This window comes from Gorilla gorilla, chromosome 19 (assembly GCF_029281585.2).
Source record: "Gorilla gorilla gorilla isolate KB3781 chromosome 19, NHGRI_mGorGor1-v2.1_pri, whole genome shotgun sequence".
NCBI lineage: Eukaryota > Metazoa > Chordata > Mammalia > Primates > Hominidae > Gorilla > Gorilla gorilla.
The window spans coordinates 112,072,425-112,098,912 of NC_073243.2; the positions used below are offsets into that span (position 1 = coordinate 112,072,425).

General features: G+C 46.2%; 1 protein-coding gene across 1 annotated transcript in view; it reads right to left on the reverse strand.

Moving 5' to 3' along the window:
* Positions 1-9,561: 9,561 nt before the first annotated feature.
* SDHA (succinate dehydrogenase complex flavoprotein subunit A) overlaps positions 9,562-26,488 on the reverse strand; it is a 37,393-nt gene continuing 20,466 nt past the window's right edge. The window contains exons 11-15 of the mRNA XM_031003503.3: positions 24,585-24,703; positions 13,988-14,099; positions 13,623-13,753; positions 11,673-11,786; positions 9,562-9,908 (exon numbers count right to left, since the gene is read on the reverse strand). Of these exons, the coding sequence (XP_030859363.1) occupies positions 9,822-9,908; positions 11,673-11,786; positions 13,623-13,753; positions 13,988-14,099; positions 24,585-24,703 (563 nt within the window). The 3' untranslated portion in view covers positions 9,562-9,821. The remainder of the gene's footprint in view (positions 9,909-11,672; positions 11,787-13,622; positions 13,754-13,987; positions 14,100-24,584; positions 24,704-26,488) is intronic.

Consider the following 26,488-nt stretch of genomic DNA (forward strand, 5'->3'; position numbering starts at 1 on the left):
TCTGAATGGACCCCTTCTCTGGGCCAGGGCACTCCAAATTAACCTGAAAACGGTTCACGCCACGACATGAAGTGGGGGCGGGTGGGACATGGCTGACTATGCCCTCCTCCCTTTCGGAATTCAGGGAAAGCCAACACAGACCTTAAGTCTAATGAGAAACACCATCTATTCTCTCTGAAGCCTGCTACCCCAAGGCTGCTTCTGCTGATAAAACTTTGGTCTCCACAGCCTCTTATAACCCAGACATTCCTTTCTATTGGTAATAACTCTCAACTAATTGCCAATCAGAACATTTTTAAATCTACCTATAACCCAGAAGCCCCCACTTTGAGTTGTCCTGCCTTTCTGGACTGAACCAATGTATATCTTGAATAGATTTGATTGATATCTCATGACCCTCTAAAATGCATAAAACCAAGTTGCACCCCAGCCACCTCCTGAGGTCTGTGTCATGGGCGTGGCCACTCTATTTGGCTCAGAATAAATCTCTTCAAGTATTTCACAGAGTTTCAGCCTTTTCATTGACAAAGTATTCATATCACTTGTTGAAGAATCCTTTCTAGAATCTTCCACAGCTCTTTGATCTGTAGTTTCTGAAGTCCATCTTTACTCTCCCTCCCATCACTGGCTCCTGTTTTGTTCTCCAGAACTCTGAAAATACTAACAACTATGATTTTGTGACACAATTTGGAAGTTCTTACAGGGAAACCTCAGCAAGAAACAGCTCAGTGCTGGACGCAGTGGCTCATGTCTATAATCCCAGTACTTTGGGAGGCTGAGGTGGGAGGATTGCTTGAGGCCAGAACTTCAAGACTAGCTTGGGCTATTTTAAAATTTTTAAAAAGGGGGAGCATCTCAGTGACTGCAGCAGGCCTCAGCCTCCACTCCCAACAGTTAGTTGGGCTCTACCAACTGTTGGCCGAGTCTCCAACCTGGAGTACCACAGCCATCATCACCCATGGCACCCAGGAGTGCTCCGTGATGCTTTCCCTTTAGTTCTAGGGGTAGAAAATGCCTTCATTCAAGAGAGGACACACTTAATGAATGCAACCAGCTAGAATCCACCCTTTTAATATTTAAATATAATCTACCCTTATAATATTTAAATATGTGGCTTTGTTTAATCCTCCCCATGCCAAGGCACCATATCCACATTTTACTGAAGAGAAAACTAGAGTTGAGAGAAGGTAACTTGCCTAAAGCCAAGCAGGCAGTAAGAGGAGATTCAAGCCCAGATCCTTTTGTGCTTTTTCTGCGTCATCTCAGGGGCAGCAAGGCTGACTCTTGAAAGGGAGGTTAATTACTATGAAATTAAGGTTTAAAGAAAAAACACCCTGGCCAGGCACGGTGGCTCACAGCTGTAATTCCAGCACTTTGGGAGGCTGAGGCGGGTGGATCAAGACCATCCTGGCTAACATGGTGAAACCCCGTCTCTACTAAAAATACAAAAAATTAGCCGGATGTGGTGGCAGGTGCCTGTAATCCCAGCTACTTGGGAGGCTGAGGCAGGAGAATGGCGTGAACCCGGGAGGCGGAGCTTGCAGTGAGCCGAGATTGCACCAGGCACTCCAGCCTGGGCAACAGAGTGAGAATCCGTCTCAAAAAAAAAAAAGAAAGAAAGAAAGAAAAAATACCCTGCGTGCATACTCATATGAATGTACAAATGGATGAGTCTAGAACAAGAGATACTAGCCTGTTACATACACAAACTATGCAGCTGCAGTCCCTGCTTCTTCCACAACCCTGACCTCTAAGAAAGCTCTAGCTCTGAATCCTGTCAGTACCTGGGGCTGTGCTGCTCGGGACAACATTGTCTTCACAAGTCCTCTCCACATTCTCAGAGGTGGGGGTATTGCCATTGATGGGGGATGCTGCCTGAGTCCTGTCACCAGGGGACAAAGCTACGGCGGAGACCACCATCTGCCAACAAAAAGAGAGATCATCTCCCACCCCTGGTTCTGCTGACCCAGTCACTGGAAGCATCGAGGCACCACTATGTCCTCACCTGCCTCGGATTCAATTTCCTCCTAGCCAGGTCTGTTCTAAGCTTTCCAGAAGTTGAGAAATTAACTGAAAGATAACACTTTCCTCCCTGCATTAAGGTTCATCACATAATGTATCCAAATACTGGGTCAGTCTTTCCTTTGGTCTCGTTTCTCTCAGCTAATTTGAAAATGCCTTTTCTGTTTTCCTTAGAATTTTTCTAAATGTTTCTGGGCACTTGTGTTCCTGAGGCTTTCCATAGTGCACCCGCTTGTGCATCTGATGTCTTTGGCACATATAGGCCCTCAACAAGTATTTGTTAAATGAACAAGTATTTGTTAAATGAACAGATAACCATCCTGTCCTTTGTGTGAACAAGCATATGCAAGTGTACATTGTATCTGTACATGTATCCAACAGCATCCATCTGAAGCCACTTTGTTCACTTATTTTCTCAGGATGACTGATGGCTGCATCACGACATTTGCACAGAGAATCTTTTCTTCTCCGGTCACTTTTCCTTTTTCCAGATTCCCGCCATAGAATTCCAGGGACAGAGCCAACCATGCCTGGCACCCCCTCCTGTCTTGGGACAATGATACTTTCTCCCGTGACTCCCATCTTCCTTCCAACATTCTTCTGCTAGAATTCAGTAAGGAAGACAATGACACCACTTTTAATTTTTTCCCCTTTTTTGCTTTTCTACCAAATACTGCTTTTAACACAGGCTTTTCACTGAGTAGTGGACAATCTATCAACTAGGTGCTATTCAGTGTGAGGGGCATTTGCAAAGGTCTGCATCAGTGCTGGCTGATGGAATTTTCTAGTGATAGCATCGTTCTGTAGCTGCACTGTCCAGTGCAGAGGCTACTTGCCACTGTGACTACTGCTCAGGATGGTGCAGGTCTGAATATCTTAGACACAGCGGCCACCGTGTCTACTGCACGGAACTGCGTGGGTCTGAATATCTTACACGCAGAGGCCACTGTGTCTACTGCACGGGACTGCGCGGGTCTGAATATCTTACAGGCAGCGGCCACTGTGTCTACTGCACGGGACGGCGCGGGTCTGAATATCTTAGACACAGCTCACCTTTGATCCGTGTTAGGAATTATCCACATCTCCTCTCTGGGCAATATTCTACTTTCTTTTTATATTGACCCAATTATTTTACTTCTTTGGTGTGTCCTTTCTCCTAACACACATGGGTTCACTTTAAAACCTTGAAACCCACATTTACAAAACATTTTCAATAGGAAACATCGTTCCATGACTCATATAGTACTCCATGGAGTATATAAACATTTACATTTCCAGACCACCCACTGCCCAGTGGTTTTCTTGGTCTCAGTACTCATGAAAATGGTCTGAAGGTTTGTTTTGTTTTCCTAAGCAGTAGACACACACACAACACTGCCTGTCAGTTATTTCTTGGAAACTAAATCAGCCCTTCTGTTGCCATCCTATCATGCTTCATGGGTGCCTGTGCTAGTTTTTAATTCTTTGTCCTAACACTTAAATGTTTGCTCAAACGCCCATATTAATACTTCCTCTTAGTTTACAAAAGGATTTACTTTCTTACTGGTTGGGATGAAGCTGCCTGAGGTTGCCACCTGTTACTTTTCCTTCATTTATTGGACCAAGTCATCCCATTACATGTCAGCCATGGAGGTTTTCAAACTGTGGTCCCTGGACATGTTAGAAATGCAAATTCTCAGGCCGAACCAGGACTGAATCGGAAGATCTGGGGTAGGGTCCCTCCAGGACTGAATCGGAAGGTCCGGGGTGGGGCTCCCCCAGGACTGAATCGGAAGATCTGGGGTAGGGTCCCCCCAGGACTGAATCGGAAGGTCTGGGGTAGGGTCCCTCCAGGTGATCCTGTTACACAGGTTAGAGAACCACAGCATTAGGGGTGGCAATTTGACAACTCTTTTTTTTTTTTTTTGAGACAGAATCTCGCTCTTGTTGCCCAGGCTGGAGTGCAATGGCACACTCTTGGCTCACTGCAACCTCCGCCTCCTGGGTTCAAGCAACTCTCCTGCCTCAGCCTCCTGAGTAACTGGGATTACATGCACCCACCATCATGCCTGGCTAATGTTTTGTATTTTTAGAGATGGGGTTTCACTATGTTGGCCAGGCTGGGACAATTCTTAAACTGTCATTCTTTACTCACTTATTTGCAGGAATTCTTCTGTAAAGAACTTTTCCTAATCAACAAGGTTTCCCTGATTGCAATTTGTAGACAGAAGGTGGGATAATCGCTGATCTTCCCTCAAGTGTCCACTCCCAGTGTTAGGAGTTAGTGCCCTAGGTACCTCCAAGAGTGACCAATTACATGTGTTTGTTTGGTTGGTTTTGGCTTTGAAACCATCACTATGAATTCATGGTTTTCATGTATTAGAGACCAAGTCTAGGTGCTTCATGTGCCTACTGCTCCTGGGGCAGAGTTAGGAAATGTGTCTATGTGAAAGGAACAACAGAGTTCATGCTTATATTTCTATTTCAAATTTAGTATATGGTTTTACACCTTTTTCTCAGAAAAATCTTTTTTTATTTTTTGAGATGGAGTTTTGTTCCTGTTGCCCAGGCTAGAGTGCAGTGGCACAATCTAGGCTCACTGCAACCTCCGCCTCCTGGTTCAAGCGATTCTCCTGCCTCAGCCTCCTGAATAGCTGGGATTACAGGCAACTGCCACCATGGCCAGCTAATTTTTGAATTTTAGTAGAGATGGGGTTTCACCATGTTGGCAAGGCTGGTCTTAAACTCCTGGCCTCAGGTGATCTGCCCACGTCGGCCTCCCAAAGTGCTGGGATTACAGGTGTGAGCCACCGCACCTGGCCAGAAAAATCTTAGTTTTAGCGTTAACATAATTAGTTATAGTTTTAACTCCCACCCCAGATCATTTCAAAGGCTTAATACCAATAAGACAAGTAACAAGGAGATGATTGATTGAAATTTAGGATTTCAGTGGCTCTATTTGTCTTTAAACTATGGCTCACTAAATCTGCATACTTGAAGTGCTGCGTTCTGGCGATGCTCTGATGACACATGAAGTAATAGGCTGTGTGACTGTCACCAGCCTGATGTGCAGTTGGGCTGCAGAACCCTGTGATGCTGCCCAGCCCAGCCAGCCCCAGGTCACTCCTCAGACTCAAACTTGATTCTGACACCACCAGCACCCGGGACGCTGCCTAGGGGCTTTCTCTGGTGGCAGGAGCACGTCCTGGATTAGGCCGGGTGTGCCCAGAATTGACCATCCTGACCCTGTGGAGCATGGGCTGGTGAAGGAATGCACCAGCTCCCACAATGAGCACGGGCCCAGCTGCCCACGTGGGACCCGGCTCCCAGACACCCCGTGCCCTCGCCTCTTTCCTGTCTCACCTCCCGCTTCCCTTCAGCTGCTGCTCAGGGCCACCTTCCAAATTTTGGTCTCAGGGTTGGCGCCTGCAGAACGCAATCCAAGGAATTTAGATTCATTCATTTCAAATACTATTCTTTCAATTTTAGGGACTATCTTAAAACTTAGTTTGGTAATATGTAAAACACTTATAATTTCAAAGTCCAGATATTACTTCAGAGTCTATTTCAGTCTCACTTCCACCACTGACCCCTGTCCTCCACAGCAACCACTTTAGTTTATCTTTGTACTGTTTTAAGAAAAAGCAAATATATATTTGCATTATATGATATGTACTCTGCCCCTTATCAATAGGTCTTCCTCATTCCTCCTTCTGGTATTGAGTTCCCCACTGTACGAATTAACGTTCCCAATCCCCTACTGATGGACATTTTGATTGTTTCCAGTTTTACAAATGCCACAGTGAAGAACTTGGTTGCAAACATATTTAGGCGTGAAAAGAACTCTGTGAGTAAAGTCCTTTCATTTTTTTGCCAGAGTTTTTTATGAGGCAGAGTCTAGAATTGCTGAGTCAAAGGGCAAATGCCACATACTTTTGTTAGATGCTGCCAAATCCTCTTCCATGAGGCTGCAATGTTCTGCATTCCACAGTGACGTATGAGAGTCCTTGTATCCCACCGCTTCATAAACAAAGCATGATGGCAAACCTGCACATTTACCAATCACACAGGTGAGAAATTTTATCCTAGTTTCACCTTTGTTTTTGGTTCACATTTTTATGACCAGCTTTTTTGTGGTGTAATGCACAGAAGGTAATGAACACACTCTACCCACAAGCTTCTTCCTGTGCCTTTGGAATCTGCTTCTGCCAGTCTGCAGGCAACCACGGATCTGCTTTCCGTCACGTAGGAGGCATTCTCGACACCCTCTGTACACAGCATGAGCTTTATTTGGCTTCTCTTACGCAGCGTAGTGACTTTCGGATTTATTCAAGCTGCTGCGTGTGCCAATAGTCCACTCCTTCCTAGTGCTGAGGCCCCCATCACATGAGCACAACTGTTTCCTGTGTGTGATGTGGTGTTCTCTGGCTGTGCACTGCCAAAAAAGACATCATTAAAAAAAAATCTAAATATAATGTAAACCCTGCCTTGTCTTAGGAAAAGTTTTTCTGGCAGTGGCTCACACCTATAATCCCAATACTCTGGGAGGCTGAGGCAGGAGGACTGCTTGAGCCCAGGAGTTTGAGACCAGCCTGGGCAAGATGGTGAAACCCTGTCTCTGTAAAAAATATAAAAATTAGCCAGGCATGGTGGCTCACGCCTGTAGTCTCAGCTCCTTGGGAGGCTGAGGTGGGAGGATTGCTGGAGCCCGGGAGGTGGAGGTTGCAGTGAGCCGAGATCACAGCACTGCACTCCAGCCTGGGCAGCATGGCAAGACTCTGTCTCTACCAAGAAAAAAACAAAAAATTAATATAAGGAAAAACAAAAGGTTTTTCTTACCAAAAATACACTTTAAGGAACAAATTTATCATATTAAGTTGGTGCAAAAGTAATCGTGGCTTTTACCATTGAAAGTAATGGCAAAAACTGCAATTACTTTTGCACCAACCTAATATTACTTTCTAATGACAAACTTGGAAATAATTGTCATTGTTCTCTAAAAAGAACAGTCTAAAAATAAAGCAGCAGCCCATTTACTTCTATGCCAGTTCTTTTAGTATTTGGTTATTTAAACTGGTGGTCCCTAACCTTGTTGGCACCAGGGACTGGTTTCATGGAAGACACTTTTTCCACGGACAAGTGTGGGGATAGTGGGGATGGTTTGGACATGAAACGGTTCCACCTCAGATCAGCAGCATTAGATTTTCATAAGCGGCGCATAACCTAGATCCTTTGCATGCACAGTTCACAACAGGGTTCCACTCCTATGAGAATCTAATGCCACCACTGATCTGACAGGAGGCGGAGCTCGCCCAGTAATGCTCTGACAGGAGGCGGAGCTCACACAGTAATGCTCTGACAGGAGGCGGAGCTCACACAGTAATGATCTGACAGGAGGCGGAGCTCACAGTAATGCTCTGACAGGGGGCGGAGCTCACACGGTAATGCTCTCGCAGGGGGTGGAGCTCACCCAGTAATGCTCTGGCAGGGGGCGGAGCTCACAGTAATGCTCTAACAGGGGGCGAAGCTCACACGGTAATGCTCTGGCAGGGGGCGGAGCTCACACGGTAATGCTCTGACAGGGGGCGGAGCTCACACAGTAATACTCTGGCAGGAGGCGGAGCTCACACAGTAATGCTCTGGCCAGGGGTGGAGCTCACCCAGTCAATGCTCTGGCAGGGGGTGGAGCTCACACAGTAATGCTCTGGTAGGGGGTGGAGCTCACACAGTAATGCTCTGGCAGGGGGCGGAGCTCACACAGTAATGCTCTGGTAGGGGGCGGAGCTCACACAGTAATGCTCTGGCAGGAGGCGGAGCCCACAGAGTAATGCTGTGACAGGAGGCGGAGCTCACACAGTAATGCTCTGGGGGGAGGCGGAGCTCACACAGTAATGCTCTGGCGGGGGGTGGAGCTCACACAGTAATGCTCTGGCGGGAGGTGGAGCTCACACAGTAATGCTCTGGCAGGGGGTGGAGCTCACACAGTAATGCTCTGGCAGGGGGTGGAGCTCACCCAGTAATGCTCTGGCAGGGGGCGGAGCTCACAAGGTAATGCTCTGGCAGGGGGCAGAGCTCACACGGTAATGCTCTCGCAGGGGGTGGAGCTCACCCGGTAATACTCTGGCAGGGGGCGGAGCTCACACAGTAATGCTCTGGCAGGGGGCGGAGCTCACACGGTAATGCTCTCGCAGGGGGTGGAGCTCACCCAGTAATGCTCTGGCAGGGGGCGGAGCTCACACAGTAATGCTCTGACAGGGGGCGGAGCTCACACAGTAATGCTCTGGCCAGGGGTGGAGCTCACCCAGTAATGCTCTGGCAGGGGGCGGAGCTCACACAGTAATGCTCTGACAGGGGGCGGAGCTCACACTGTAATGCTCTGGCCAGGGGTGGAGCTCACCCAGTCAATGCTCTGGCAGGGGGCGGAGCTCACACAGTAATGCTCTGGTAGGGGGCGGAGCTCACACAGTAATGCTCTGGCAGGAGGCGGAGCTCACACAGTAATGCTGTGACGGGAGGCGGAGCTCACACAGTAATGCTCTGGGGGGAGGCGGAGCTCACACAGTAATGCTCTGGCGGGGGGTGGAGCTCACAGTAATGCTCTGGCAGGGGGTGGAGCTCACACAGTAATGCTCTGGCAGGGGGTGGAGCTCACACAGTAATACTCTGGCAGGGGGTGGAGCTCACACAGTAATTCTCTGGCAGGGGGTGGAGCTCACACAGTAATGCTCTGGCAGGGGGTGGAGCTCACACAGTAATGCTCTGGCAGGGGGTGGAGCTCACACAGTAATGCTCTGGCAGGGGGTGGAGCTCACACAGTAATGCTCTGGCAGGGGGTGGAGCTCACAGTAATGCTCTGGCAGGGGTGGAGCTCACACAGTAATACTCTGGCAGGGGGTGGAGCTCACTCAGTAGCTTCACTGGCCCACTGCTCACCTCCTACTGTGCGACCTGGTTCCTAACAGGCCATGGACTGCTAACAACCTGTGGCCTGGGAATTGGGGACCCCTGATTTGAATAATTGAGGACACACCTAGTAAACCGTCTGCCAAGAAAAAGGAGGAAATGTTAGTTTTCTCCATTCGCTCTCAGGCACCAACATTAATTTGAACTTAGAAATAAACTACAACAAAGCCAGGCATGGTGGTTCACACCTATAATTCCAGCACCTTGGGAGGCCAAGGAGGGAGGATCACTTGAGCCCAGGAGTCTGAGACCAGCCTAGGCAACACAGTGAGACCCTGTCCCTACAATTACAAAATAAATGAGCTGGGCGTGGTGGTGCACACCTGTAGCCCCAACTACTCAGAAGGCTGAGTCAGGAAGATCACCTGAGCTGCCCAGGAGTTTGAGGCTGCAGTGAGCTGTGATTGTACCACTGCACCAATCCTGTCTCAAAAAAAAAAAAAAAAAAAAAAAAAGAAAAAGAAAAAAGAAACTATAACAAAATATCTGGATTTTGATGTAACACAATACAAAGATTACATTTGATTTTTAGGTCAACAAATATGACTAAAGTCACAACAGTAAAATATTTCAAATGGATTTGGAAATAAAAGAAAGTTTGTTCATTTATATTTTATTTAAAAGCTGTGCCCAGTTTTATCATCTCACAAGAATGAAGCAAGGGACAAAAGTAAGTGCCACGCTCCCTGGCCACTGGGTTCCTGGCAAGCTCCCAGCCTGGGTGCCAATCTCCCTTCAATGTACTTCTTCTTCCCCGGAGTGCAGAAGCGTATGAAGACAGTTATGACATGGACACGTGCAGGAGCTATTATATGTAATTACAAAAGCTGATTCTGTCATCACTGCATCTTGTCTCATCAGTAGGAACGAATGGCTGGGGGGACGGTGGCACAGTCAGCCTCGTTCAAAGTTTTGTCGATTACGGGTCTATATCCCAGGGTGACCTTGAAAAGAAGAGTCAGTGGTAAGTTAAGCACAAAAATGTACAAAAAGCCATCTCTTGTGTTCCTTTTGAAAAATTTTAACTATAAAAGTAGATTTATGGCATGTGAACTTTAAGATTCTCAGTGCTTTACAAAAATGCTCCCGTCATGAGAAGCGGGAGAACCCTCGTCTATACCAAGACACTTTATGTTTAAACCATCTACTTTCAGTTTTTCTACTTCAAAGTTTAGTATTTATATAGGTTGAACATCCCTAATCCAAAAATCTCAAATTCTCTAAAATCTGAAACTTCCTGAGCAGCAGCATGACATTCAAAAGAAATGTGCTATGGAGTCAGATCTTCCGATTAGGGATGCTCAGACAGTAAGTGTAATGCAAATATTCCAAAGTCTGAACAAGCCTGAAATCCAAAATGCTTCTGGTCCCAAGGGTTTCAGAGAAGGAATACTCAAGCTGTGTATTAAATATGCACACACAGGAAAAGGTAGGCAGGCACATATACAAAGAAATTTAAACCATAATGGGTCGTCTCTGGTTAGTGAGCTCTTATTTCAATCTCTTTGTACTTTCTAAAATGAGTATGTATTTCTTGAAAAATCACTGAAACTGGCTGGGCCTGTTGGTTCATGCCTGTTGGGAGGCCAAGACAGGTGGATCACTTGAGCTCAGGAGTTCAAGACTAGCCTGGGCAATGTGGAGAAACCCCGTCTCTACAAAACATATGAAAATTAGCCAGGCATGCTGGCATGTGCCCGGGAGGCTGAGGTGGGAGGATCACCTGAGTCCGAGGGAGGTTGAGGCTGCAGTGAGACGAGATCAAGCCAACACATTTCAGCCTGGGCAACAGAGATGAGACTCTATCTCAGAAAAACAAAAACAAAACAAAAAACCCGAACCCGGAAACATTAAAAATAGACTTGTGCTAAGCGAGTGAAGTGTGATTTCTATACACTATCAGGAAATGGCCTTCATGATAAATCCTGAAAATGACCTACTGCCTGAATCACAGACACACTAGATGATAGTGAGAGTTCAAAGGTAACTTCCACAGACACAGCTAAGTGATTATATGACTCTTACAAGCTATGAAAAGTTTAAGGGTAAAAGCTTTCTATCTTCATTATTTCTGAATCTTAATGCCCAGCGGAAATGCCACACGGGTGAACTGTGCTTGTGTGGAACAAGGCTGCAACTCCCTACCACACCCTTGGCTGGCTGTTCCCAGGACGCGGCTCACCCCAACCCCACCTCCATTTCTGCCCTTCTCTGCTTGCTCAGTGCCCAGGGGATGCTAAAGGCTGCACCACATCCCCTCAGCTCCCCTGCAGACGCTTCCAGTTGGCCCAGCCCATGGGAGGAGAGGGGAGGTGTCTCTTCTGGGCTCCCTTGACGTGGGACTGGTTTCTGGTAATGGCTGTGTGTCCCCATCCCACAGATGCTTTCTCGCTACGTCCACAATCATCATCTCCTCCCCTGCCACCAGGCCCTGGACACTTGCTCCTGCCCAGTGACTTCCATCTGGCCCACACCACGGAGCAACCCTTCCTTAAGGCTCCTCTGAACCACCTGCAGGCACTGGATTCTGTTTCCAGCCCGAAGCCCGACTGCTGTCGGAGTGCCTTTTTCAGCGGTGCCTCAAATCTGTCGGGAGTTGATTTAAATCTGGCCTGCTCCTCCCCGTTCACCATCAGCAAGGCCAGCCCGCAGGCCTGGGCGGGGCCGTGTGGGTGCTGGGCTGTGGTGAGAACGAGCTCCACACTGACCTTCCCAGTGCCAACGTCCACATAGGACAGGGTGTGCTTCCTCCAGTGCTCCTCAAAGGGCTTCTTCTGTTGCCCCTGGATGGGCTTGGAGTAATCGTACTCATCAATCCGCACCTGAGGCCAGAAACACCATCACATTTCTTATTACTCTAACAGAGCAATACAGAAAAAACACAGCAAACATTAACATGATCTAAGAGACAGATGCCCTAGAACTCATTCCATTTCCACTTCAGCCCAGGAGATTGGCACCATCAACATGTTCAGAACCCACGGAGGCCACATGGCTGGCCAGGGGGTGTGCAACCAGCAGTGAGTCCACAGTAATCCATGTCCGCATGTTCCCTTAAGCATCCTTTATGTACCTAAGAGTTTATCAAATATTTTGTCTTTTTGCTCCATGTGCTGGGAGACTACCTCAATCTTTTCTTTCAGCCTGTTTTTATTTAAAAAAAAATTTTTTTTTTGAGACAGGGTCTGGCTATGTCACCTGGGCTGGAGTGCAGTGGTGTGATCACAACTCGCCGGAGCCTTGACTTCCCAGGCTCAATCAATCCTCCTGCCTCAGCCTCCTGTGCTACCACCACGCCTGGCTCATTTTGTATGTTTCTGTAGAGACACGTTATGCCATGTTGCCCAGGCTGGTCTAGAACTCTGGGGCTCAAGTGATCAGCCTGCCTCAGCCTCCCAAATGCTTGGATTACAGGTGTGAGGCACTGCACCTGGCTTCTATTCTAATTAAAACTGACTGTGACCAACTAAATTTATGCACTGGCCAGGCACAGTGGCTCATGCCTGTAACCCTAGCACTTTGGGAGGCTGAGGTGGGTGGTTCACTTGAGGTCAGGAGTTCGAGACCAGCCCGGCCAATATGGTGAAACCCCATCTCTACTGAAAATACAAAATTAGGCATGGTGGCATGTGTCTGTAATCCCAGCTGCCTGGGAGGCTGAGGCAGGAGAATCACTTGAACCTGGGAGGCAGAGGTTGCAGTGAGCTGAGATTGCGCCACTGCACTCCAGCCTGGGGGACAGTGAGATTCCATCTCAAAAAAATAAAAATAAAAATAATAAATTTACTATTATTCTGTATTCTGGCAAACACAGATTCATATACTTTGCAGGAAACTCTTAATATGTACAAGGAGACAAGAGCAAGTTCTGAGCAGTGATCACAGCCATCAGCATATTCTAGTGGAGAGTAAATCAGTAAAAATTTCATGGTGAATAAAAATCACTTTCCCATTCACCATGTTCAGCTGACTGGAAAGGCTGCCACTAGCTGCCTACACACGTTCCTGAACCAGCCTGTGTGCCTGCCTTGTGGAGCCTTTGTCCTTTTGCTGATGTGGTTTATCCTGAACTTGCATTTGCACCCCAAGCTTCCCTTTCTGTTGTTTTTTGCTATCATATGTGAAAAATTCTTACCAGGCAGAATCCAACACATGTGCTCTGCACAAAAATCAGTTCATCTGAAGAACAAGTGACCACAGGGCAGGCTCTATAATCAAACCACAGGGCAGGCTCTATGATACCTTTTCCAAACCACAGGGCAGGTCTGAAACGGTGGCTTACTCGTTAATAAACTGGCATTTCCTCCACAGGGCAGGCTTGAAATGGTGGCTTACTCGTTATTTAATAAACTGGCATTTACTTCCTGGTCATGCCACTCTAGCTGCACTTCTAACCTTGGCCTTCTAACAGCAAAGCACATTGGCTTGGAGATGCCACTGCTGGCATCAGTGGATGCCGACCCAAAGCAAGGAAAAGGTCACAGTGATCCAGAAGATGGCGAGAACCCAGGGAACAAAGTTACCAGGGGGAAAAAGGGATTTTTTGGATTTACTTTTGGGGCAACGAAATAAAATGCAGAGAAAATGCAGGGGTGGGGCTGAGTCCCACCAGGCGGGAGGAAAAGGCAGGTGCAGGTGGGCGTGGTGAGAAGGCCCACCTTGTAGTCTTCCCTGGCGTGCGCGCCCCGTGACTCCTTCCGCGCCTCTGCTCCGTAGATGGTCTGCAGCGCACACAGCATCAGGTTCTGCAGCTCCAGGGTCTCCACCAGGTCCGTGTTCCAGACCATTCCTGGGGACACAGAAAGTTCCATCAGGGTCAGGCGGGACCCAGTCACATGGGCCCTCCGAGCTGTCAGCCTGGGCCTGCTAGTCCATGGAGTCACTGGTTGTGGCTTTATAGCTGTGGGCCAGGACCCATCCAGACAGCAAGCACGGAACTAAGTCAGCACTGACGGGACAGACACCAGCCCACCCTGCAGAAGGAAGGGCCCAACAGTGTGCACAGAGCCCTCTGTCTGCTCACCCCGGTCGAACGTCTTCAGGTGCTTTAGGTCTCCATAGAGCTTGCTGATTTTCCCACAACCTTCTTGCAACACGCTTCCCACACGGAACACGGCAGCATGATTTTGCATTGACTGTGGCACAAAATATTATTTGTAAATTTTTAATCCATAGAAGCAGCCATACTAAGAACTGCTTAACTTTTAGACCTGTTGTTTTGCATTTCACTTAAAAGTTACATAAATTAAACAGAAAAATTAGGAAATTCAGACTATGAGTTTATTACTCCAAACTTAAAAATGAAGTTTTGACTAACGCTTCTGAATAAATGTTTCTATTACATACACATCTCAGACCCACACACATCCTTTCCAGCGGGATACAGCCAGGGTCCAGGACTCCAAGCAGACTGCCTGTGAGGCACCATGTTCCATACAGCTCCACGGCCAACCAGGCAGCGCTGCCTCCCCACACCCCTGGCGGGACTCCTGACGCGGGGTCTGGTGGTGAACGTGACACAAGCCAGCAGCCCTGTGGTGATACACACTAGGAGGAGCTGAGCAGAGCCCTGCTGATGGTGGGGTTGGAGCCGCAGGTCTTCAAGGAGAGGGAGGGGCGTGGGTGGCTGGGGCCCTTGGCCCATCTGGCTACTGTCTTCTGCCTATCTTGTAGAAGCTCCTTGTACACTGAGTTCCTTCACAGTTTTACTGTGATGAGACATGTGCTATGCAGCGGACCTGGAGTTTACTGTAGGTATGCTGGGAACTAGGCATCAGCTTTTGCTTCCTGTGGGACAGACAGGCACCACCTCAGTGATCCCTCCTCCTCCTTGCTTCTCCCTCTAACTGTGCTCTGCTCCACTGACCCTAATTGTCTCTTCCTCTACCAATGCACCTTCATGGTTTAATTTGGACATTTCATCCGATTTTCCTTAGACTCATTCATAATCGTAACACTGTAATGCACATCAACCTACTGGTTTTTCAGGAAGAACAAATGAAAAACATTGCATCTCAGAATCTAGTATCACATTCTTTCATGTCCATTAGCAGCCACATGTTTTCATATCCTTTTTTTTTTGTATTTCTGGTTACATTATTTCAGGGCATTTTTAATTTTTTGTTTAAAATATGAATGAGGTATTTACTGATGTCTGAGCAGATTACTGCTGGCACATTGCAAAGCTACTGATTTTTAGATACAAATCTCTTATCCAGACACCTTACTACATTCTTGTTTTGTTTCTGTTAGTTTTTCAGTTTATTCCCTGGGAATTGTTTGGAAATTCTATCTGTAAATAATGGCAATTGTATCTATTCCTTTTCAATATTTACTGCCGAGACCAACTCGGTTGTGGAGACCCTAACCCAGCGGTGCTGGAGGAATTAAAGACACACACACAGAAATACAGCATGTGAAGTGGGAAATCAGGGGTCTCACAGCCTTCAGAGCTGAGAGCCTGGAACAGAGATTTACCCACATGTTCATTGACAGCAAGCCAGTGATAAGACTTACTAAAAGTATTCCTTATGGGAAACAAAGGGACAGGCTCTGGCTAGTTATCTGCAGCAGGAGCATGTCCTTAAGGCACAGATGGCTCATGCTATTGTTTGTGGTTTAAGAATGCCTTAAACGGTTTTCCACCCTGGGTGGGCCAGGTGTCCCTTGCCCTCATTCCAGTAAATCGACAACCTTCCAGCGTGGGCATCATGCCCATCAAGAGCATGTCAGAGTGCTACAGAGATTTTGTTTATGGCCAGTTTTGGGGACATTTATGGCCACATTGGGGGCCCTGTTCCCAACGTGTCCCCTTTATTTGTTTTGCAAAGCGATAAAAGCAAAGGCAGCTTTGTTATGGTGAGCTACTTCTTGCAGAGTCAGGATCCACATCTGCAGACTATACAAAGACAACACAGATTAAAAGCACAATCTTCACTGAAATCACAGAGCTTCCAAGTGTTTTTATCCATTTTAATGGGTTACCAGCTGCTAATCTGTCTGCAGCTCCTTCAAGCACTCCAGTTCCTGGCATTAAGGTCAGGTGTGCCGGGATGCTTCAAATATCTGTTCTTTCAATTTTGCAATATCCAAAGACAAGTTTGTACGGTGTCCTTCTAGATGCTTTTTTATTCTTTCCCAAATGTTGATCTTATTAAGAGCTATTAACAGTTTCCACAAATCCTTATGTTTAGCTCCTACAAAGGGCCATACCATTTGAGGTTGAGGTGCCACTACACCGCCATGGTTCCAGATAATAGGAACTCTTGCCATATTTCTTATCATTTCTACCATCTGACCATTTTGTTCAGACCAGCTGAACATAGTGTGGCCGTGGCACGCAGACAGAGAGGTGCAATTCAAGCTAAACATCCCCGTAGGGGATCAATCAATAATGATTCCATAGGAATCGTTGCCAGCACCCCTGCCTGTTCTGCAATGCAATCTTCCCAAACATGTATGTTCATTTTCTCTGACTGGGTCCAATCCTGTTTACAGATAGGTTTTTGAGGGCGGTATGCCTCAATTATAGGAGCAGATTTATCATGGTAAATACCGAGATCAGAAAGCATGTGTAACTGCATCATAGAGTGATTACATCCAGGCATTCTTGCCAGCCAAGATTGATAAATATGCCCAATAAGTATAACTGTTCTCTGTGTCAGCCCTTGTTGAAGGAATGCTCATGGCAATGGTGATCACTGCTATCACAGCTACCATTAAATTACTCATTGTGACTGGTTGTCCTGCTTTCCTCAGGTTTTCTTCCGCCATCTGTGACAGCTTCTTGATCTGACCTCAGGTGGGTGGCTGTGTTCGACGGGTGTTGCTCGTGACAGTTGGGGTCCTCCTCAGCATCAGTCTTGACATGGCTGCAACTGGGGGGTCCTCGGGATCCTCCCAGAATCTCTTCCTCAGTGTCAGCTCATAAGGTTTCAGGTGTCTTGATGGTTCGGTCCTGGAGAAACATAAGCATAACCTCTACCCCAAGTTATTATTTTACCTATTTCCCAACTTTCTGTTATCAGGTCTCTCCACCAAACCAGTTGTTCTGCTTCTGTCTTTGCAGCTGGTTTCTGTAGATGCTGTTCAGCTGCTGATAAGATCTGGCCTTTAGGCAGGCTCAAAAAATTTAAAGTTAATAATGCGATTCAATTGCATATGGGGTGTCCTGTAGTCCCTGTTTTCCCCCTTTTGCTTTTGCAGCTGCTGTTTCAGGGAAAGATTCATTCTTTCCACTATGGTTTGTCCTTGAGAATTATATGGGATACCAGTAATGTGTTTAATATTCCGTATAGAGAAAAATGTAGCTAGAGCTTGGCTAGTATAGCCTGGGGCATTATCTGTTTTAATAGAAGCTAGAATGCCAATTACCACAAAACACTGCAAAAGGCGACGTTTAACGTAGGCAGAAGACTCTCCTGATTGGCATGTAGCCCAAAGTGGAAAGGTGTCCACACATGCATGTACATAAGCTAGTCTCCCAAACAAGGGAACATGTGTGACATCCATTTCCCAAAGAGAATTAGGTTCCAATCTTCGAGGATTAACTCCTCCTGTAAAAGATGAGGAATGTACCATTTGGCAAGTTGGGCATCGCTGGATAATAGCTTTAGCTTCTTTCCGGGTACTGCTGTATCTGCGTTTGAGACCAGAGGCATTAACACGGGTTAAATTGTGAAAGTGTCCAGCATTAGATACTGCAGTAGCAATTAGGCGATCAGCCATTTGATTCTCTGCAGTCAAAGGTCCTGGAAGAGGTGTATGAGCCCTAATGTGAGTGATGTAAAAAGGGTACATTCTACTCCTAACTGCTGTTTGCAATTGGATAAATAAAGTCATCAGTTGTTCATCTGTATGAAATAATAACTCAGCATTTTCAATTAATTGTGTGGAATGAACCATGTATGAAGAATCAGAAATCACATTAATAGGCATATTAAAAGCAGTCAATACCTCAATTACAGCTACAAGCTCCGCTTTTTGAGCTGAAGCACAGGGTGTCTGAAAACTTTACCTTTCGAGCCAGAGTAAGAAGCTTTACCATTACTAGACCCGTCTGTAAAAACATTCTCTGCACCTTCAATTGGTTTAGTTATTTTAGGGAGAATACAATTAGTTAATTTCAAAAATTGAAACAGTTTCATTTTAGGAAAATGATTATCAAGAATACCCACAAAGTCAGCTAAATGGGTTTTCCAAGTAAGACTATTTAAAAAAATCTTGCTGTATTTGTGCCTTTGTGAGAGGGACAATTTTTTCAGGATCATATCCATGTAATTTAACAATCCGAGTTCTCCCATTTCCTATCATAGTAGCAATTTGATCCAAATAAGGAGTTAGAGTCCATGAATTAGTATGTGGAAGAAAAAGCCATTCTACAAGATCTTGCTCTTGAACAGTAACACCAGTAGCTGAATGTGGAGTTGGAAAAATTAGCAAATCTAGAGCCTTCTCTAGAGTCCATGAATTAGTATGTGAAAGAAAAAGCCATTCTACAAAATCTTGCTCTTGAACAATAACACCAGTAGGTGAATGTGGAGTTGGAAAAATTAGCAAATCTAGAGCCTTCTCTGGAACTATTCTATTTACTTGGGCTTTATGGCATTGCTTTTCGATCAGCTGCAGCTCGAGTCTTCTCTGGATCTATTCTATTGATTTGAGCTTTACGGCCTTGCTTTTCGATCAGCTGCAGTTCGAGTCTTCTCTGGATCGATTCTATTGATTTGGGCTTTACGGCCTTGCGTTTTGATCAGCTGCAGCTCGAGTCTTCTCTGGATCGATTCTATTTACTTGGGCTTTATGGCCTTGCTTTTCGATCAGCTGCAGCTTGAGTCTTCTCTGCATCGATTCTGTTTATTTGGGCTTTATGGCCTTGCTTTTCGATCGGCTGCAGCTCGAGTCTTTTCTGGATCTGTTCCATTTATTTGGGCTTTATGGCCTTGCTTTTTGATCAGCTGCAGCTCGAGTCTTCTCTGGATCTGTTCTATTTATTTGGGCTTTATGGACTTGCTTTTTGATCAGCTGAGGCGCTCCCTTAGTTTCTTTTGTTAATTGCTGAGGGCTAGTGAGACCAGGATCTCCTCTAAGGATAGAAAATAGATTACTCATGGCATAGGTAGGAAGCCAAGGGCTAGTGAGACTAGGATCTCCTCTAAGGATAGAAAATAGATTACTCATGGCATAGGTAGGAATGCCTAGAGCAGGTTGTATCCAGTTAATGTCCCTAGTAATTTTTGAAAGTCTCATTTAATGTTTTCAATTGATCCCTACGTATGGCTTTCTGTGGCACAATGGTAGTGTCATTTACTAAGGTTCCCAAGTAGGAGTAAGGAGTAGTAATCTGAATTTTGTCAGGAGCTATAATTTAACCAGCACCAGAAATTGAATTTTGCAAGTGATCATAACACTGGAGTAATATTTCTTGAGTAGGGGCAGCACAAAGTATATCATTCATATAATGAATAATGTAACACAGTGAAAATGTTTTACGAGGAGGTTCAATTGCTTGCCCTACACAAGTCTGGCAAATCGTTGGACTGTTTAACATGCCTTGTCGCAACACTTTCCAATGAAAACGCTTAGCAGGCTGCAGGTTTACTGCAGGAATTGTAAATGCAAACCGTTCAGTCTTGCTCAGCTAAGGGGATAGTAAAGAAACAGTCTTTTAAATCTATGACTATTAAAGGCCAATTTTTTGGAATCATAGCAGGAGAAGGCAATCCTGGCTGTAATGTCCCCGTAGGTTGTATAACTGAATTAATGGCTCTTAAGTCAGTTAACATTCTCCATTTACCTGATTTTTTCTTAATTACGAAAACTGAAGAATTACAAGGGGAAAATGTTGGAGCTATGTGTCCCTTTTCTAATTGTTCATTAACTAAGTCCTCTAAAGCCTCCAGTTTCTCTTTACTCAGCGGCCATTGTTCTAGCCAGATTGGCTTATATGTTAACCATTTTAAAGGTATAGGTTCTGGAAGCTTAACAATGGCCGCCATCAAAAATAATATCCTAAACCTTGGCAGGAACTTTTGTCTTTCCACTTGAAGCAGTTCTTTCAAACCCTGCAAATTTTTTCCTAGTCCCAAACCAGGGACATACCCCATTTCATGCATATGTTGACTTTGAGGGCTATGTAATTGCTCTGGAATTAGAACTTGTGCTCCCCATCATTGTAATAAATCTCTTCCCCATAAATTTATAGGTACAGAAATTATCATTGAATAGTCCCAGGTTGTCCATTGGGCCCTTCACAATGGAAATATAACTACTTTGATATACTTCAGGGGCTTTACCAACTCCAATTATGTTAAATTGAGCAGGTTGAATTGGCCACGCGGATGGCCAGTGCTGTAGAGAAATGATTGAAACGTCTGCTCCTGCATCTACCAAACCTTTAAATTTCTTTCCCTGAATAGTTATTTCACAGGTAGGACGTTTACCAGTAATTTGATTCACCCAATAAGCTGCTTTGCTTTGTATATTTGTACTTCCAAATCCTCCTGTTCGTTTAGTTTCACTTTTCCCCATTTCCACATATGGCACAATCAGGAGCTGTGCTATATGCTCTCCTGGCTCTGCTTTCCAGGGAACAGAAGTAGATATAACAATCTGAATTTCCCCATTGTAATCTGAATCAATGACTCCTCTATGTCTTTGTACCCTTTTTAAATTTAAACTAGACCTGCCTAGGAGTAATCCTATCGTCCCTGCTTGCAAGGGTCCACAGACTCCTGTTGGGACCTTTTGCGGGGGTTCTCCAAGCAGAAGTCTCACAGCTACTGTGCAGCATAAATCTACTGCAGCTCTACCGGCTGTGGCGGGGAACACACATTGTACAGGGGTGAGGGAATGGCCTGAGCCAGAAATGCCCCGGTTTGGAACGGGACCCAGGACGGGCCCCTCATGGCATCTCCCAAAATTGGGTTCCCATCTTTATCAAACTTAGAGTGACACTGATTATCCCAAAGTTTTCCTTTTTTACATTTTGGACATATTTCAGGCTCAGCAGTTTTCTTTCTTCCCCCATCTGGCGGCCTCACTCGCTGATTTTTTCTACGTTCTTGTTTAGTATGACCATGCTTCCCACAGTTAAAACAAGCTCCAGGGAACAAATGATTTCCTTTATCCACTCTCAGTCCCGCCATTGCCTGTACCAACAAAGTAGCTTTATGCATATTACCTCCGATACCGTCACAGGCCTTGATATAATCAACTAAGTGTGCTTTCCCTCTAATAGGTCGCAGAGCAGCCTGGCAATCGGGATTAGCATTGTCGAAAGCTGATAACTGCAGCACTATACCCTGAGCAGCCAAATCTGCGATCACCTTTTTAAGAGACTCCTGTAACCGAGCTATAAAATCTGTGTACGTTTCTTTTGGTCCCTGTTTTACTGCACTAAAGGAAGGGTATTGTTCTCCACCTGAAGTGATTTTTTCCCGAGCTCTAATGCACACTCCTCTAAGCTGTTCTATGGCATCATCCTGCACGACCACTTGTGCATCTAAACCAGCCCAGCCGCCGACCCCCAAAAGCTGGTCTGCAGTTATATTAATTTGAGGTTGGGCCTGGGCGCTGCAAGTAGGCCGAATGGAAGCTACAACTGCCCACCAAGTTTTAAATTGTAAGAACTGAGCAGGAGTTAAACAAGCTCAAGTAAGAGCGTCCAAGTCAGTAGGAATCATCCGACTGGAAACAACAACATTCTTTAACAGTCCCATTACAAAATGAGAACCTGGTCCATATTGATTGATAGCCTGTTTAAACTCCTTAAGTAATTTAAAGGGAAAAGGCTCAAATGTAGCTGTAATATTTCCCTGTTGATCTGTGGGGTGTATTCTAATAGGGAACTGCCAAGCCTCTAAATCACCCTCTCATCTAGCTTGCTGAATTCCTACCTGAATAGAACTGAGAGGGGTCGCTCAAGGTGCTGCTCGGACAGTCACTGGAGCAACTACTTTTCACCCACTGTCCTCTGGAAATGAAAGATCTGGAGGGTCAGGCCACTCTTTTTCTTCAAAATAAGGAGGGGGTGCAGAAGGGTAGGGATGAACCTCTCCCTCCTTTGCCGCTTTAGCTTTAGTTGGCAAACAAACCTGCTCTGTAATTTCTTCTGTTACTTTGTTATACTCTCCTTCCCCCTTATTATTAGCGTGAAAAGGTTCCAAGGTGGAACGAACCAGAGCCCACACGTGTCCCATTGTTACCCTGATGCTTCCGAGCTCCCCTTCTTACTCACCACGGGGACTGTGTAAGAGTACTCAGGTGTCCCCCAGCTTAGAACCAGAGCCCACACGTGTCCCATTGTTACCCTGATGCTTCCGAGCTCCCCTTCTTACTCACCATGGGGACTGCGTAAGAGTACTCGGTGTCCTCCAGCTTAGTTCCAAGTTTTCTGTCGCTCCGGTGACCCTTCGACCTGGATTCGAGCCCCCATATATGGGCACCATTTGCCGAGACCAGCTCGGTCATGGAGACCCTAACCCAGTGGCGCTAGAGGAATTAAAGACACACACACACAGAAATATAGCGTGTGGAGTGGGAAATCAGGGGTCTCACAGCCTTCAGAGTTGAGAGCCTTGAACAGAGATTTACCCACATATTTATTGAGAGCAAGCCAGTCATAAGATTTACTAAAAGTATTCCTTACGGGAAACAAAGGGATGGGCTCTGGCTAGTTATCTGCAGCAGGAACATGTCCTTAAGGCACAGATCGCTCATGCTATTGTTTGTGGTTTAAGAATGCCTTAAGCGGTTTTCCACCCTGGGTGGGCCAGGTGTCCCTTGCCCTCATTCTGGTAAACCAACAGCCTTCTAGCATGGGCGTCATGGCCATCAAGAGCACGTCACAGTGCTGCAGAGACTTTGTTTATGGTCAGTTTTGGGCCACATTTGGGGGCCTGTTCCCAAAAATTTACCTCATTTCTTTTTTTTGCTTCTTACTATTAATAGCCAGAGTCAGCAGAAAAATCCCTTCCCCAACGGAACGCATTTCCACGAGCAGAGGAAGCTCTGTTTGTTCAGTGCTGACTCCAGCATCTCATGGAGCCTGGGATACAGCAGGCACCAAGACACACCATGTTTGGTGGGAATGCTTCTAGTATTCTCACTTTAAACTATCTCATGGATTTGCCATTTCTATATCCGAAGGCATGTTCCCATTCTCTAATGCAATGGTTCCTTCTTTCCCAGCTGGCCTCCAACCCTACAATAGTACTGTAGGGCATCACTCAGCCTTCTGTGCCTTAGTCACGCTGTTCTTCTCACCATTCCACAAAGCCTCCCTGAAGCCCAGCTTCACTTGAAGACTGAAGGGCACAGGCCTCTGAAAATGTCAGCCGGGAACCTGTTCTCCTGTGTCTAACACCAAATAGGTGTTAGACACCTATTTCAGAATAGGACTAAAGCAATGGACTTTTTAGAAAATACACAGAAATTCTTGCAAATAGTAGGCAAGAGATCTCATTCATGGACAAGAATCCTTGTTATTAGAGGAATTCAGTTTCTTAGACTGACCATGTATCAGGTTCTCCACGGCCCCATGGCTAATGGCTGCCATACTGGATGGCAAACACTCGGAACATTTCCATCATCACAGATGGTCCTACTGGACCGACTCCCAGCAGCACAGGCCACAGATCAGTTTCCACCTGCCGCCCACTCTCCCTCTCTTCCGAGTATATTTAGGGCCAGCAACAGGTCCAGCTTAAAGACATTTCCGAGCTGCTGGAAGCCAGGCATGATGACATGATCAATATCCGGGCCTGAGATGTAAGCACCAGTGTTGTGTTGAACTCCAGGAAACCTGCTAAGAGAAAGCTGCCCTGCTGGGGACTGAGCTTCTCTGGCGGTCCTGCAGTTCCCTCTCCTCCACGCTGTGACTCATCCATGACAGCCAGCAATGGTCAGGTCATGGAGGTCACACCCAAGCACACACGAGTGAACCACAGAAGGCTGTCCTGGATGCTAAGCAGTCACTAATTCTGCCCTAGTCTGCTGACCTTCTATGTGGAAAAGAAGTGCACCTCTGTATAGTTCAGGCCTCCTGGTCTCTTTCATATTCTTGATACAGTGAGGAGTACGTCCTACCGCTGTTTACCTCCAGATACTGGTGCAGCCTTGTGTATTTATCGCAGCACTAGTCACAACAGCAAAGTCATGGAATCAACCTAAGTGCCCATCAACGGATGACCGGATGAAGAAAATGTGGTACCGTGAAATACTACTCGGCCATAAAAAAAGAACGCAATCATGTCTTCTGCAGCCACACGGATGGAACAGGAGGTCACTATCCTAAGTGAAGTGACTCAGAAGGTCAAGTGTCACACATTCTCACTTGGAAGTGGAAGCTGAACGGTGAGTACACATGGACACATGGAGTGGAGTAGCAGAGACTGGGAGCTCCAAAAAGCGGGAGGGTTGGGGCTGAACAATTACCTACTGGGTACAACACACACGACTTGGGTGACGGGTACATGAAAAGCCCAGACTCCACCACCTCCCAGTACATCCACACAAAACTGCACCTGCATCCCCCTAGATCTAGTTTTAAAAAAACAAAACCAGTGCAGGGCCAGGTATGCAGCCCTCCTGCTCACTCCAGAGCGAGTCCAGGCTCTTACCTTCTGCATGCTGAGTCGCAGTTCCGATGTTCTTATGCTTCCATCAGCAAATCTCAATTTGTCAAGATTCATGACAGATTCTTCCCCAGCGTTTGGTTTAATTGGAGGGACTTTATCTCCTAAAACAAAAAAAAAAGCTAGAATTTAACTTTTGAAAACCGTTTTAAAAAACCAAATGGATTTAGAATGACACACAAACATGTAGCACAGCCACTCAAGGAGCTTGGAAACTGTGTAAGTCTCCTGAGCTAACACACTGCCAGCCCACCCTACAGCTGAGGCCATCTGTTGAGTTGGGGCTAATTTTAAAGAACATAAAGGCAAAATTGTTGGCACACAGTAGATATCCATTAAGTGATCTTAGAGTGAATAAACTAGAAATCATCTCTAAAATTAAAAAATTAAATGTAGGCCGGGTGCGGTGGCTCACGCCTGTAATCCCAGCACTTTACGAGGCCAAGGTAGGTGGATCACTTGAGGTCAGGAATTCAAGAGCAGCCTGGCCAACGTGGCAAAACCTCATTTCTACTAAAAACACAAAAATTATCTGGGTATGGTGGCACGCGTCTATAATCCCAGCTACTTGGGAGGCTGAGGCATGAGAACTGCTTGAACCCTAAAGGTGGAGGTTGCAGTGAGCCGAGATCGCGCCACTGCACTCCAGCCTGGGCAACAGAGTGAGACCCTGTCTTAAAAAAAAAAAAATTAAATGTATACAAATTTATATATATTAAGTGTATATAAATGTCACTCCACTAAGGGAAAAAAGAGACACCTTCCAGATGGTGGTCCCAAGGGGCTGGCCACCCTTCACATCAGCGGGGGGAAGGTGGCTGCTGTGTGCTTGAAAGTCACCTGTTGATTTGGACTCTTATGTGCTCTCACCTATACTTCAAGATTAGCAATTTTTTTTTTTTTTGAGATGGAATTTTGCTCTGTAGCCCAGGTTGGAGTGCAGTCAGTGGCACCATCTCGGCTCACTGCAACCTCCATCTCCTGGTTCAAGCAATCCTCCTGCCTCAGCCTCCAGAGTAGCTGGGACTACAGGAGTATGCCACCATACCTGGCTAATTTTTGTATTTTCAGTAGAGATGGGTTTCACCACGTTGGCCAGTCTCGAACTCCTGACCTCAGGTGAGCCACCTGCCTTGGCTTCCCAAAGTGCTGGGATCACATGTGTGAGCCACTGCGCACAGCCAAGATTTGCAACTCTTGTGTTTCTATGATGTCTTGAAAAAAGTTTTAAAGTTTTTTTTTATAACATTATATATATTTTCTTCAACAGGTAATACATGCAGGAGGTAGGATGTATGAAATGCAGGAGTCAAACAGGCCCCACCCCGCCCACCACCTCTCCACAGGACCAAGCTGTGGATCTCTTGAGGGTAATGCTTCTAGGCTCGCTGGTGTTTCTTTTCCTTCTGATAATAATGCTTTAAAAATTGATCATTCAGTAAAATTGACTTTTTTCTTTAGGTGGACAGTTCTACAATTTACTTTTTCTTTTTTTTGAGACAGTGTCTCCTCCCTCTCTTGCCCAGGCTGGAGTGCAGTGGTGTGATCTCGGCTCACTGCAACCTCTGCCTTCCAGGCTCCAGCAATCCTCCAACCTCAGCCTCCCAAGTAGCTGGGACTACATAGGTGTGAGCCACCATGCACAGCTAATTTTTGTATTTTTGGTAGAGATGGGGTTTCACCACGTTGCCCAAGCTGGTCTCAAACTCCTGAGCTCAAGCAATCTGCCTGCCTCGGCCTCCCAAAGCGGTGGGATTACAGGTGTGAGCCACCGCACCCAGCCTCAGTTCTACCAATTTTAACACATGCATAGGTGCATGTACCCACTTCGGGAGGCTGAGACAGGAGGAACACTTGAGGCCAGGAGTTCAAGCCCATCCTGGGCAACA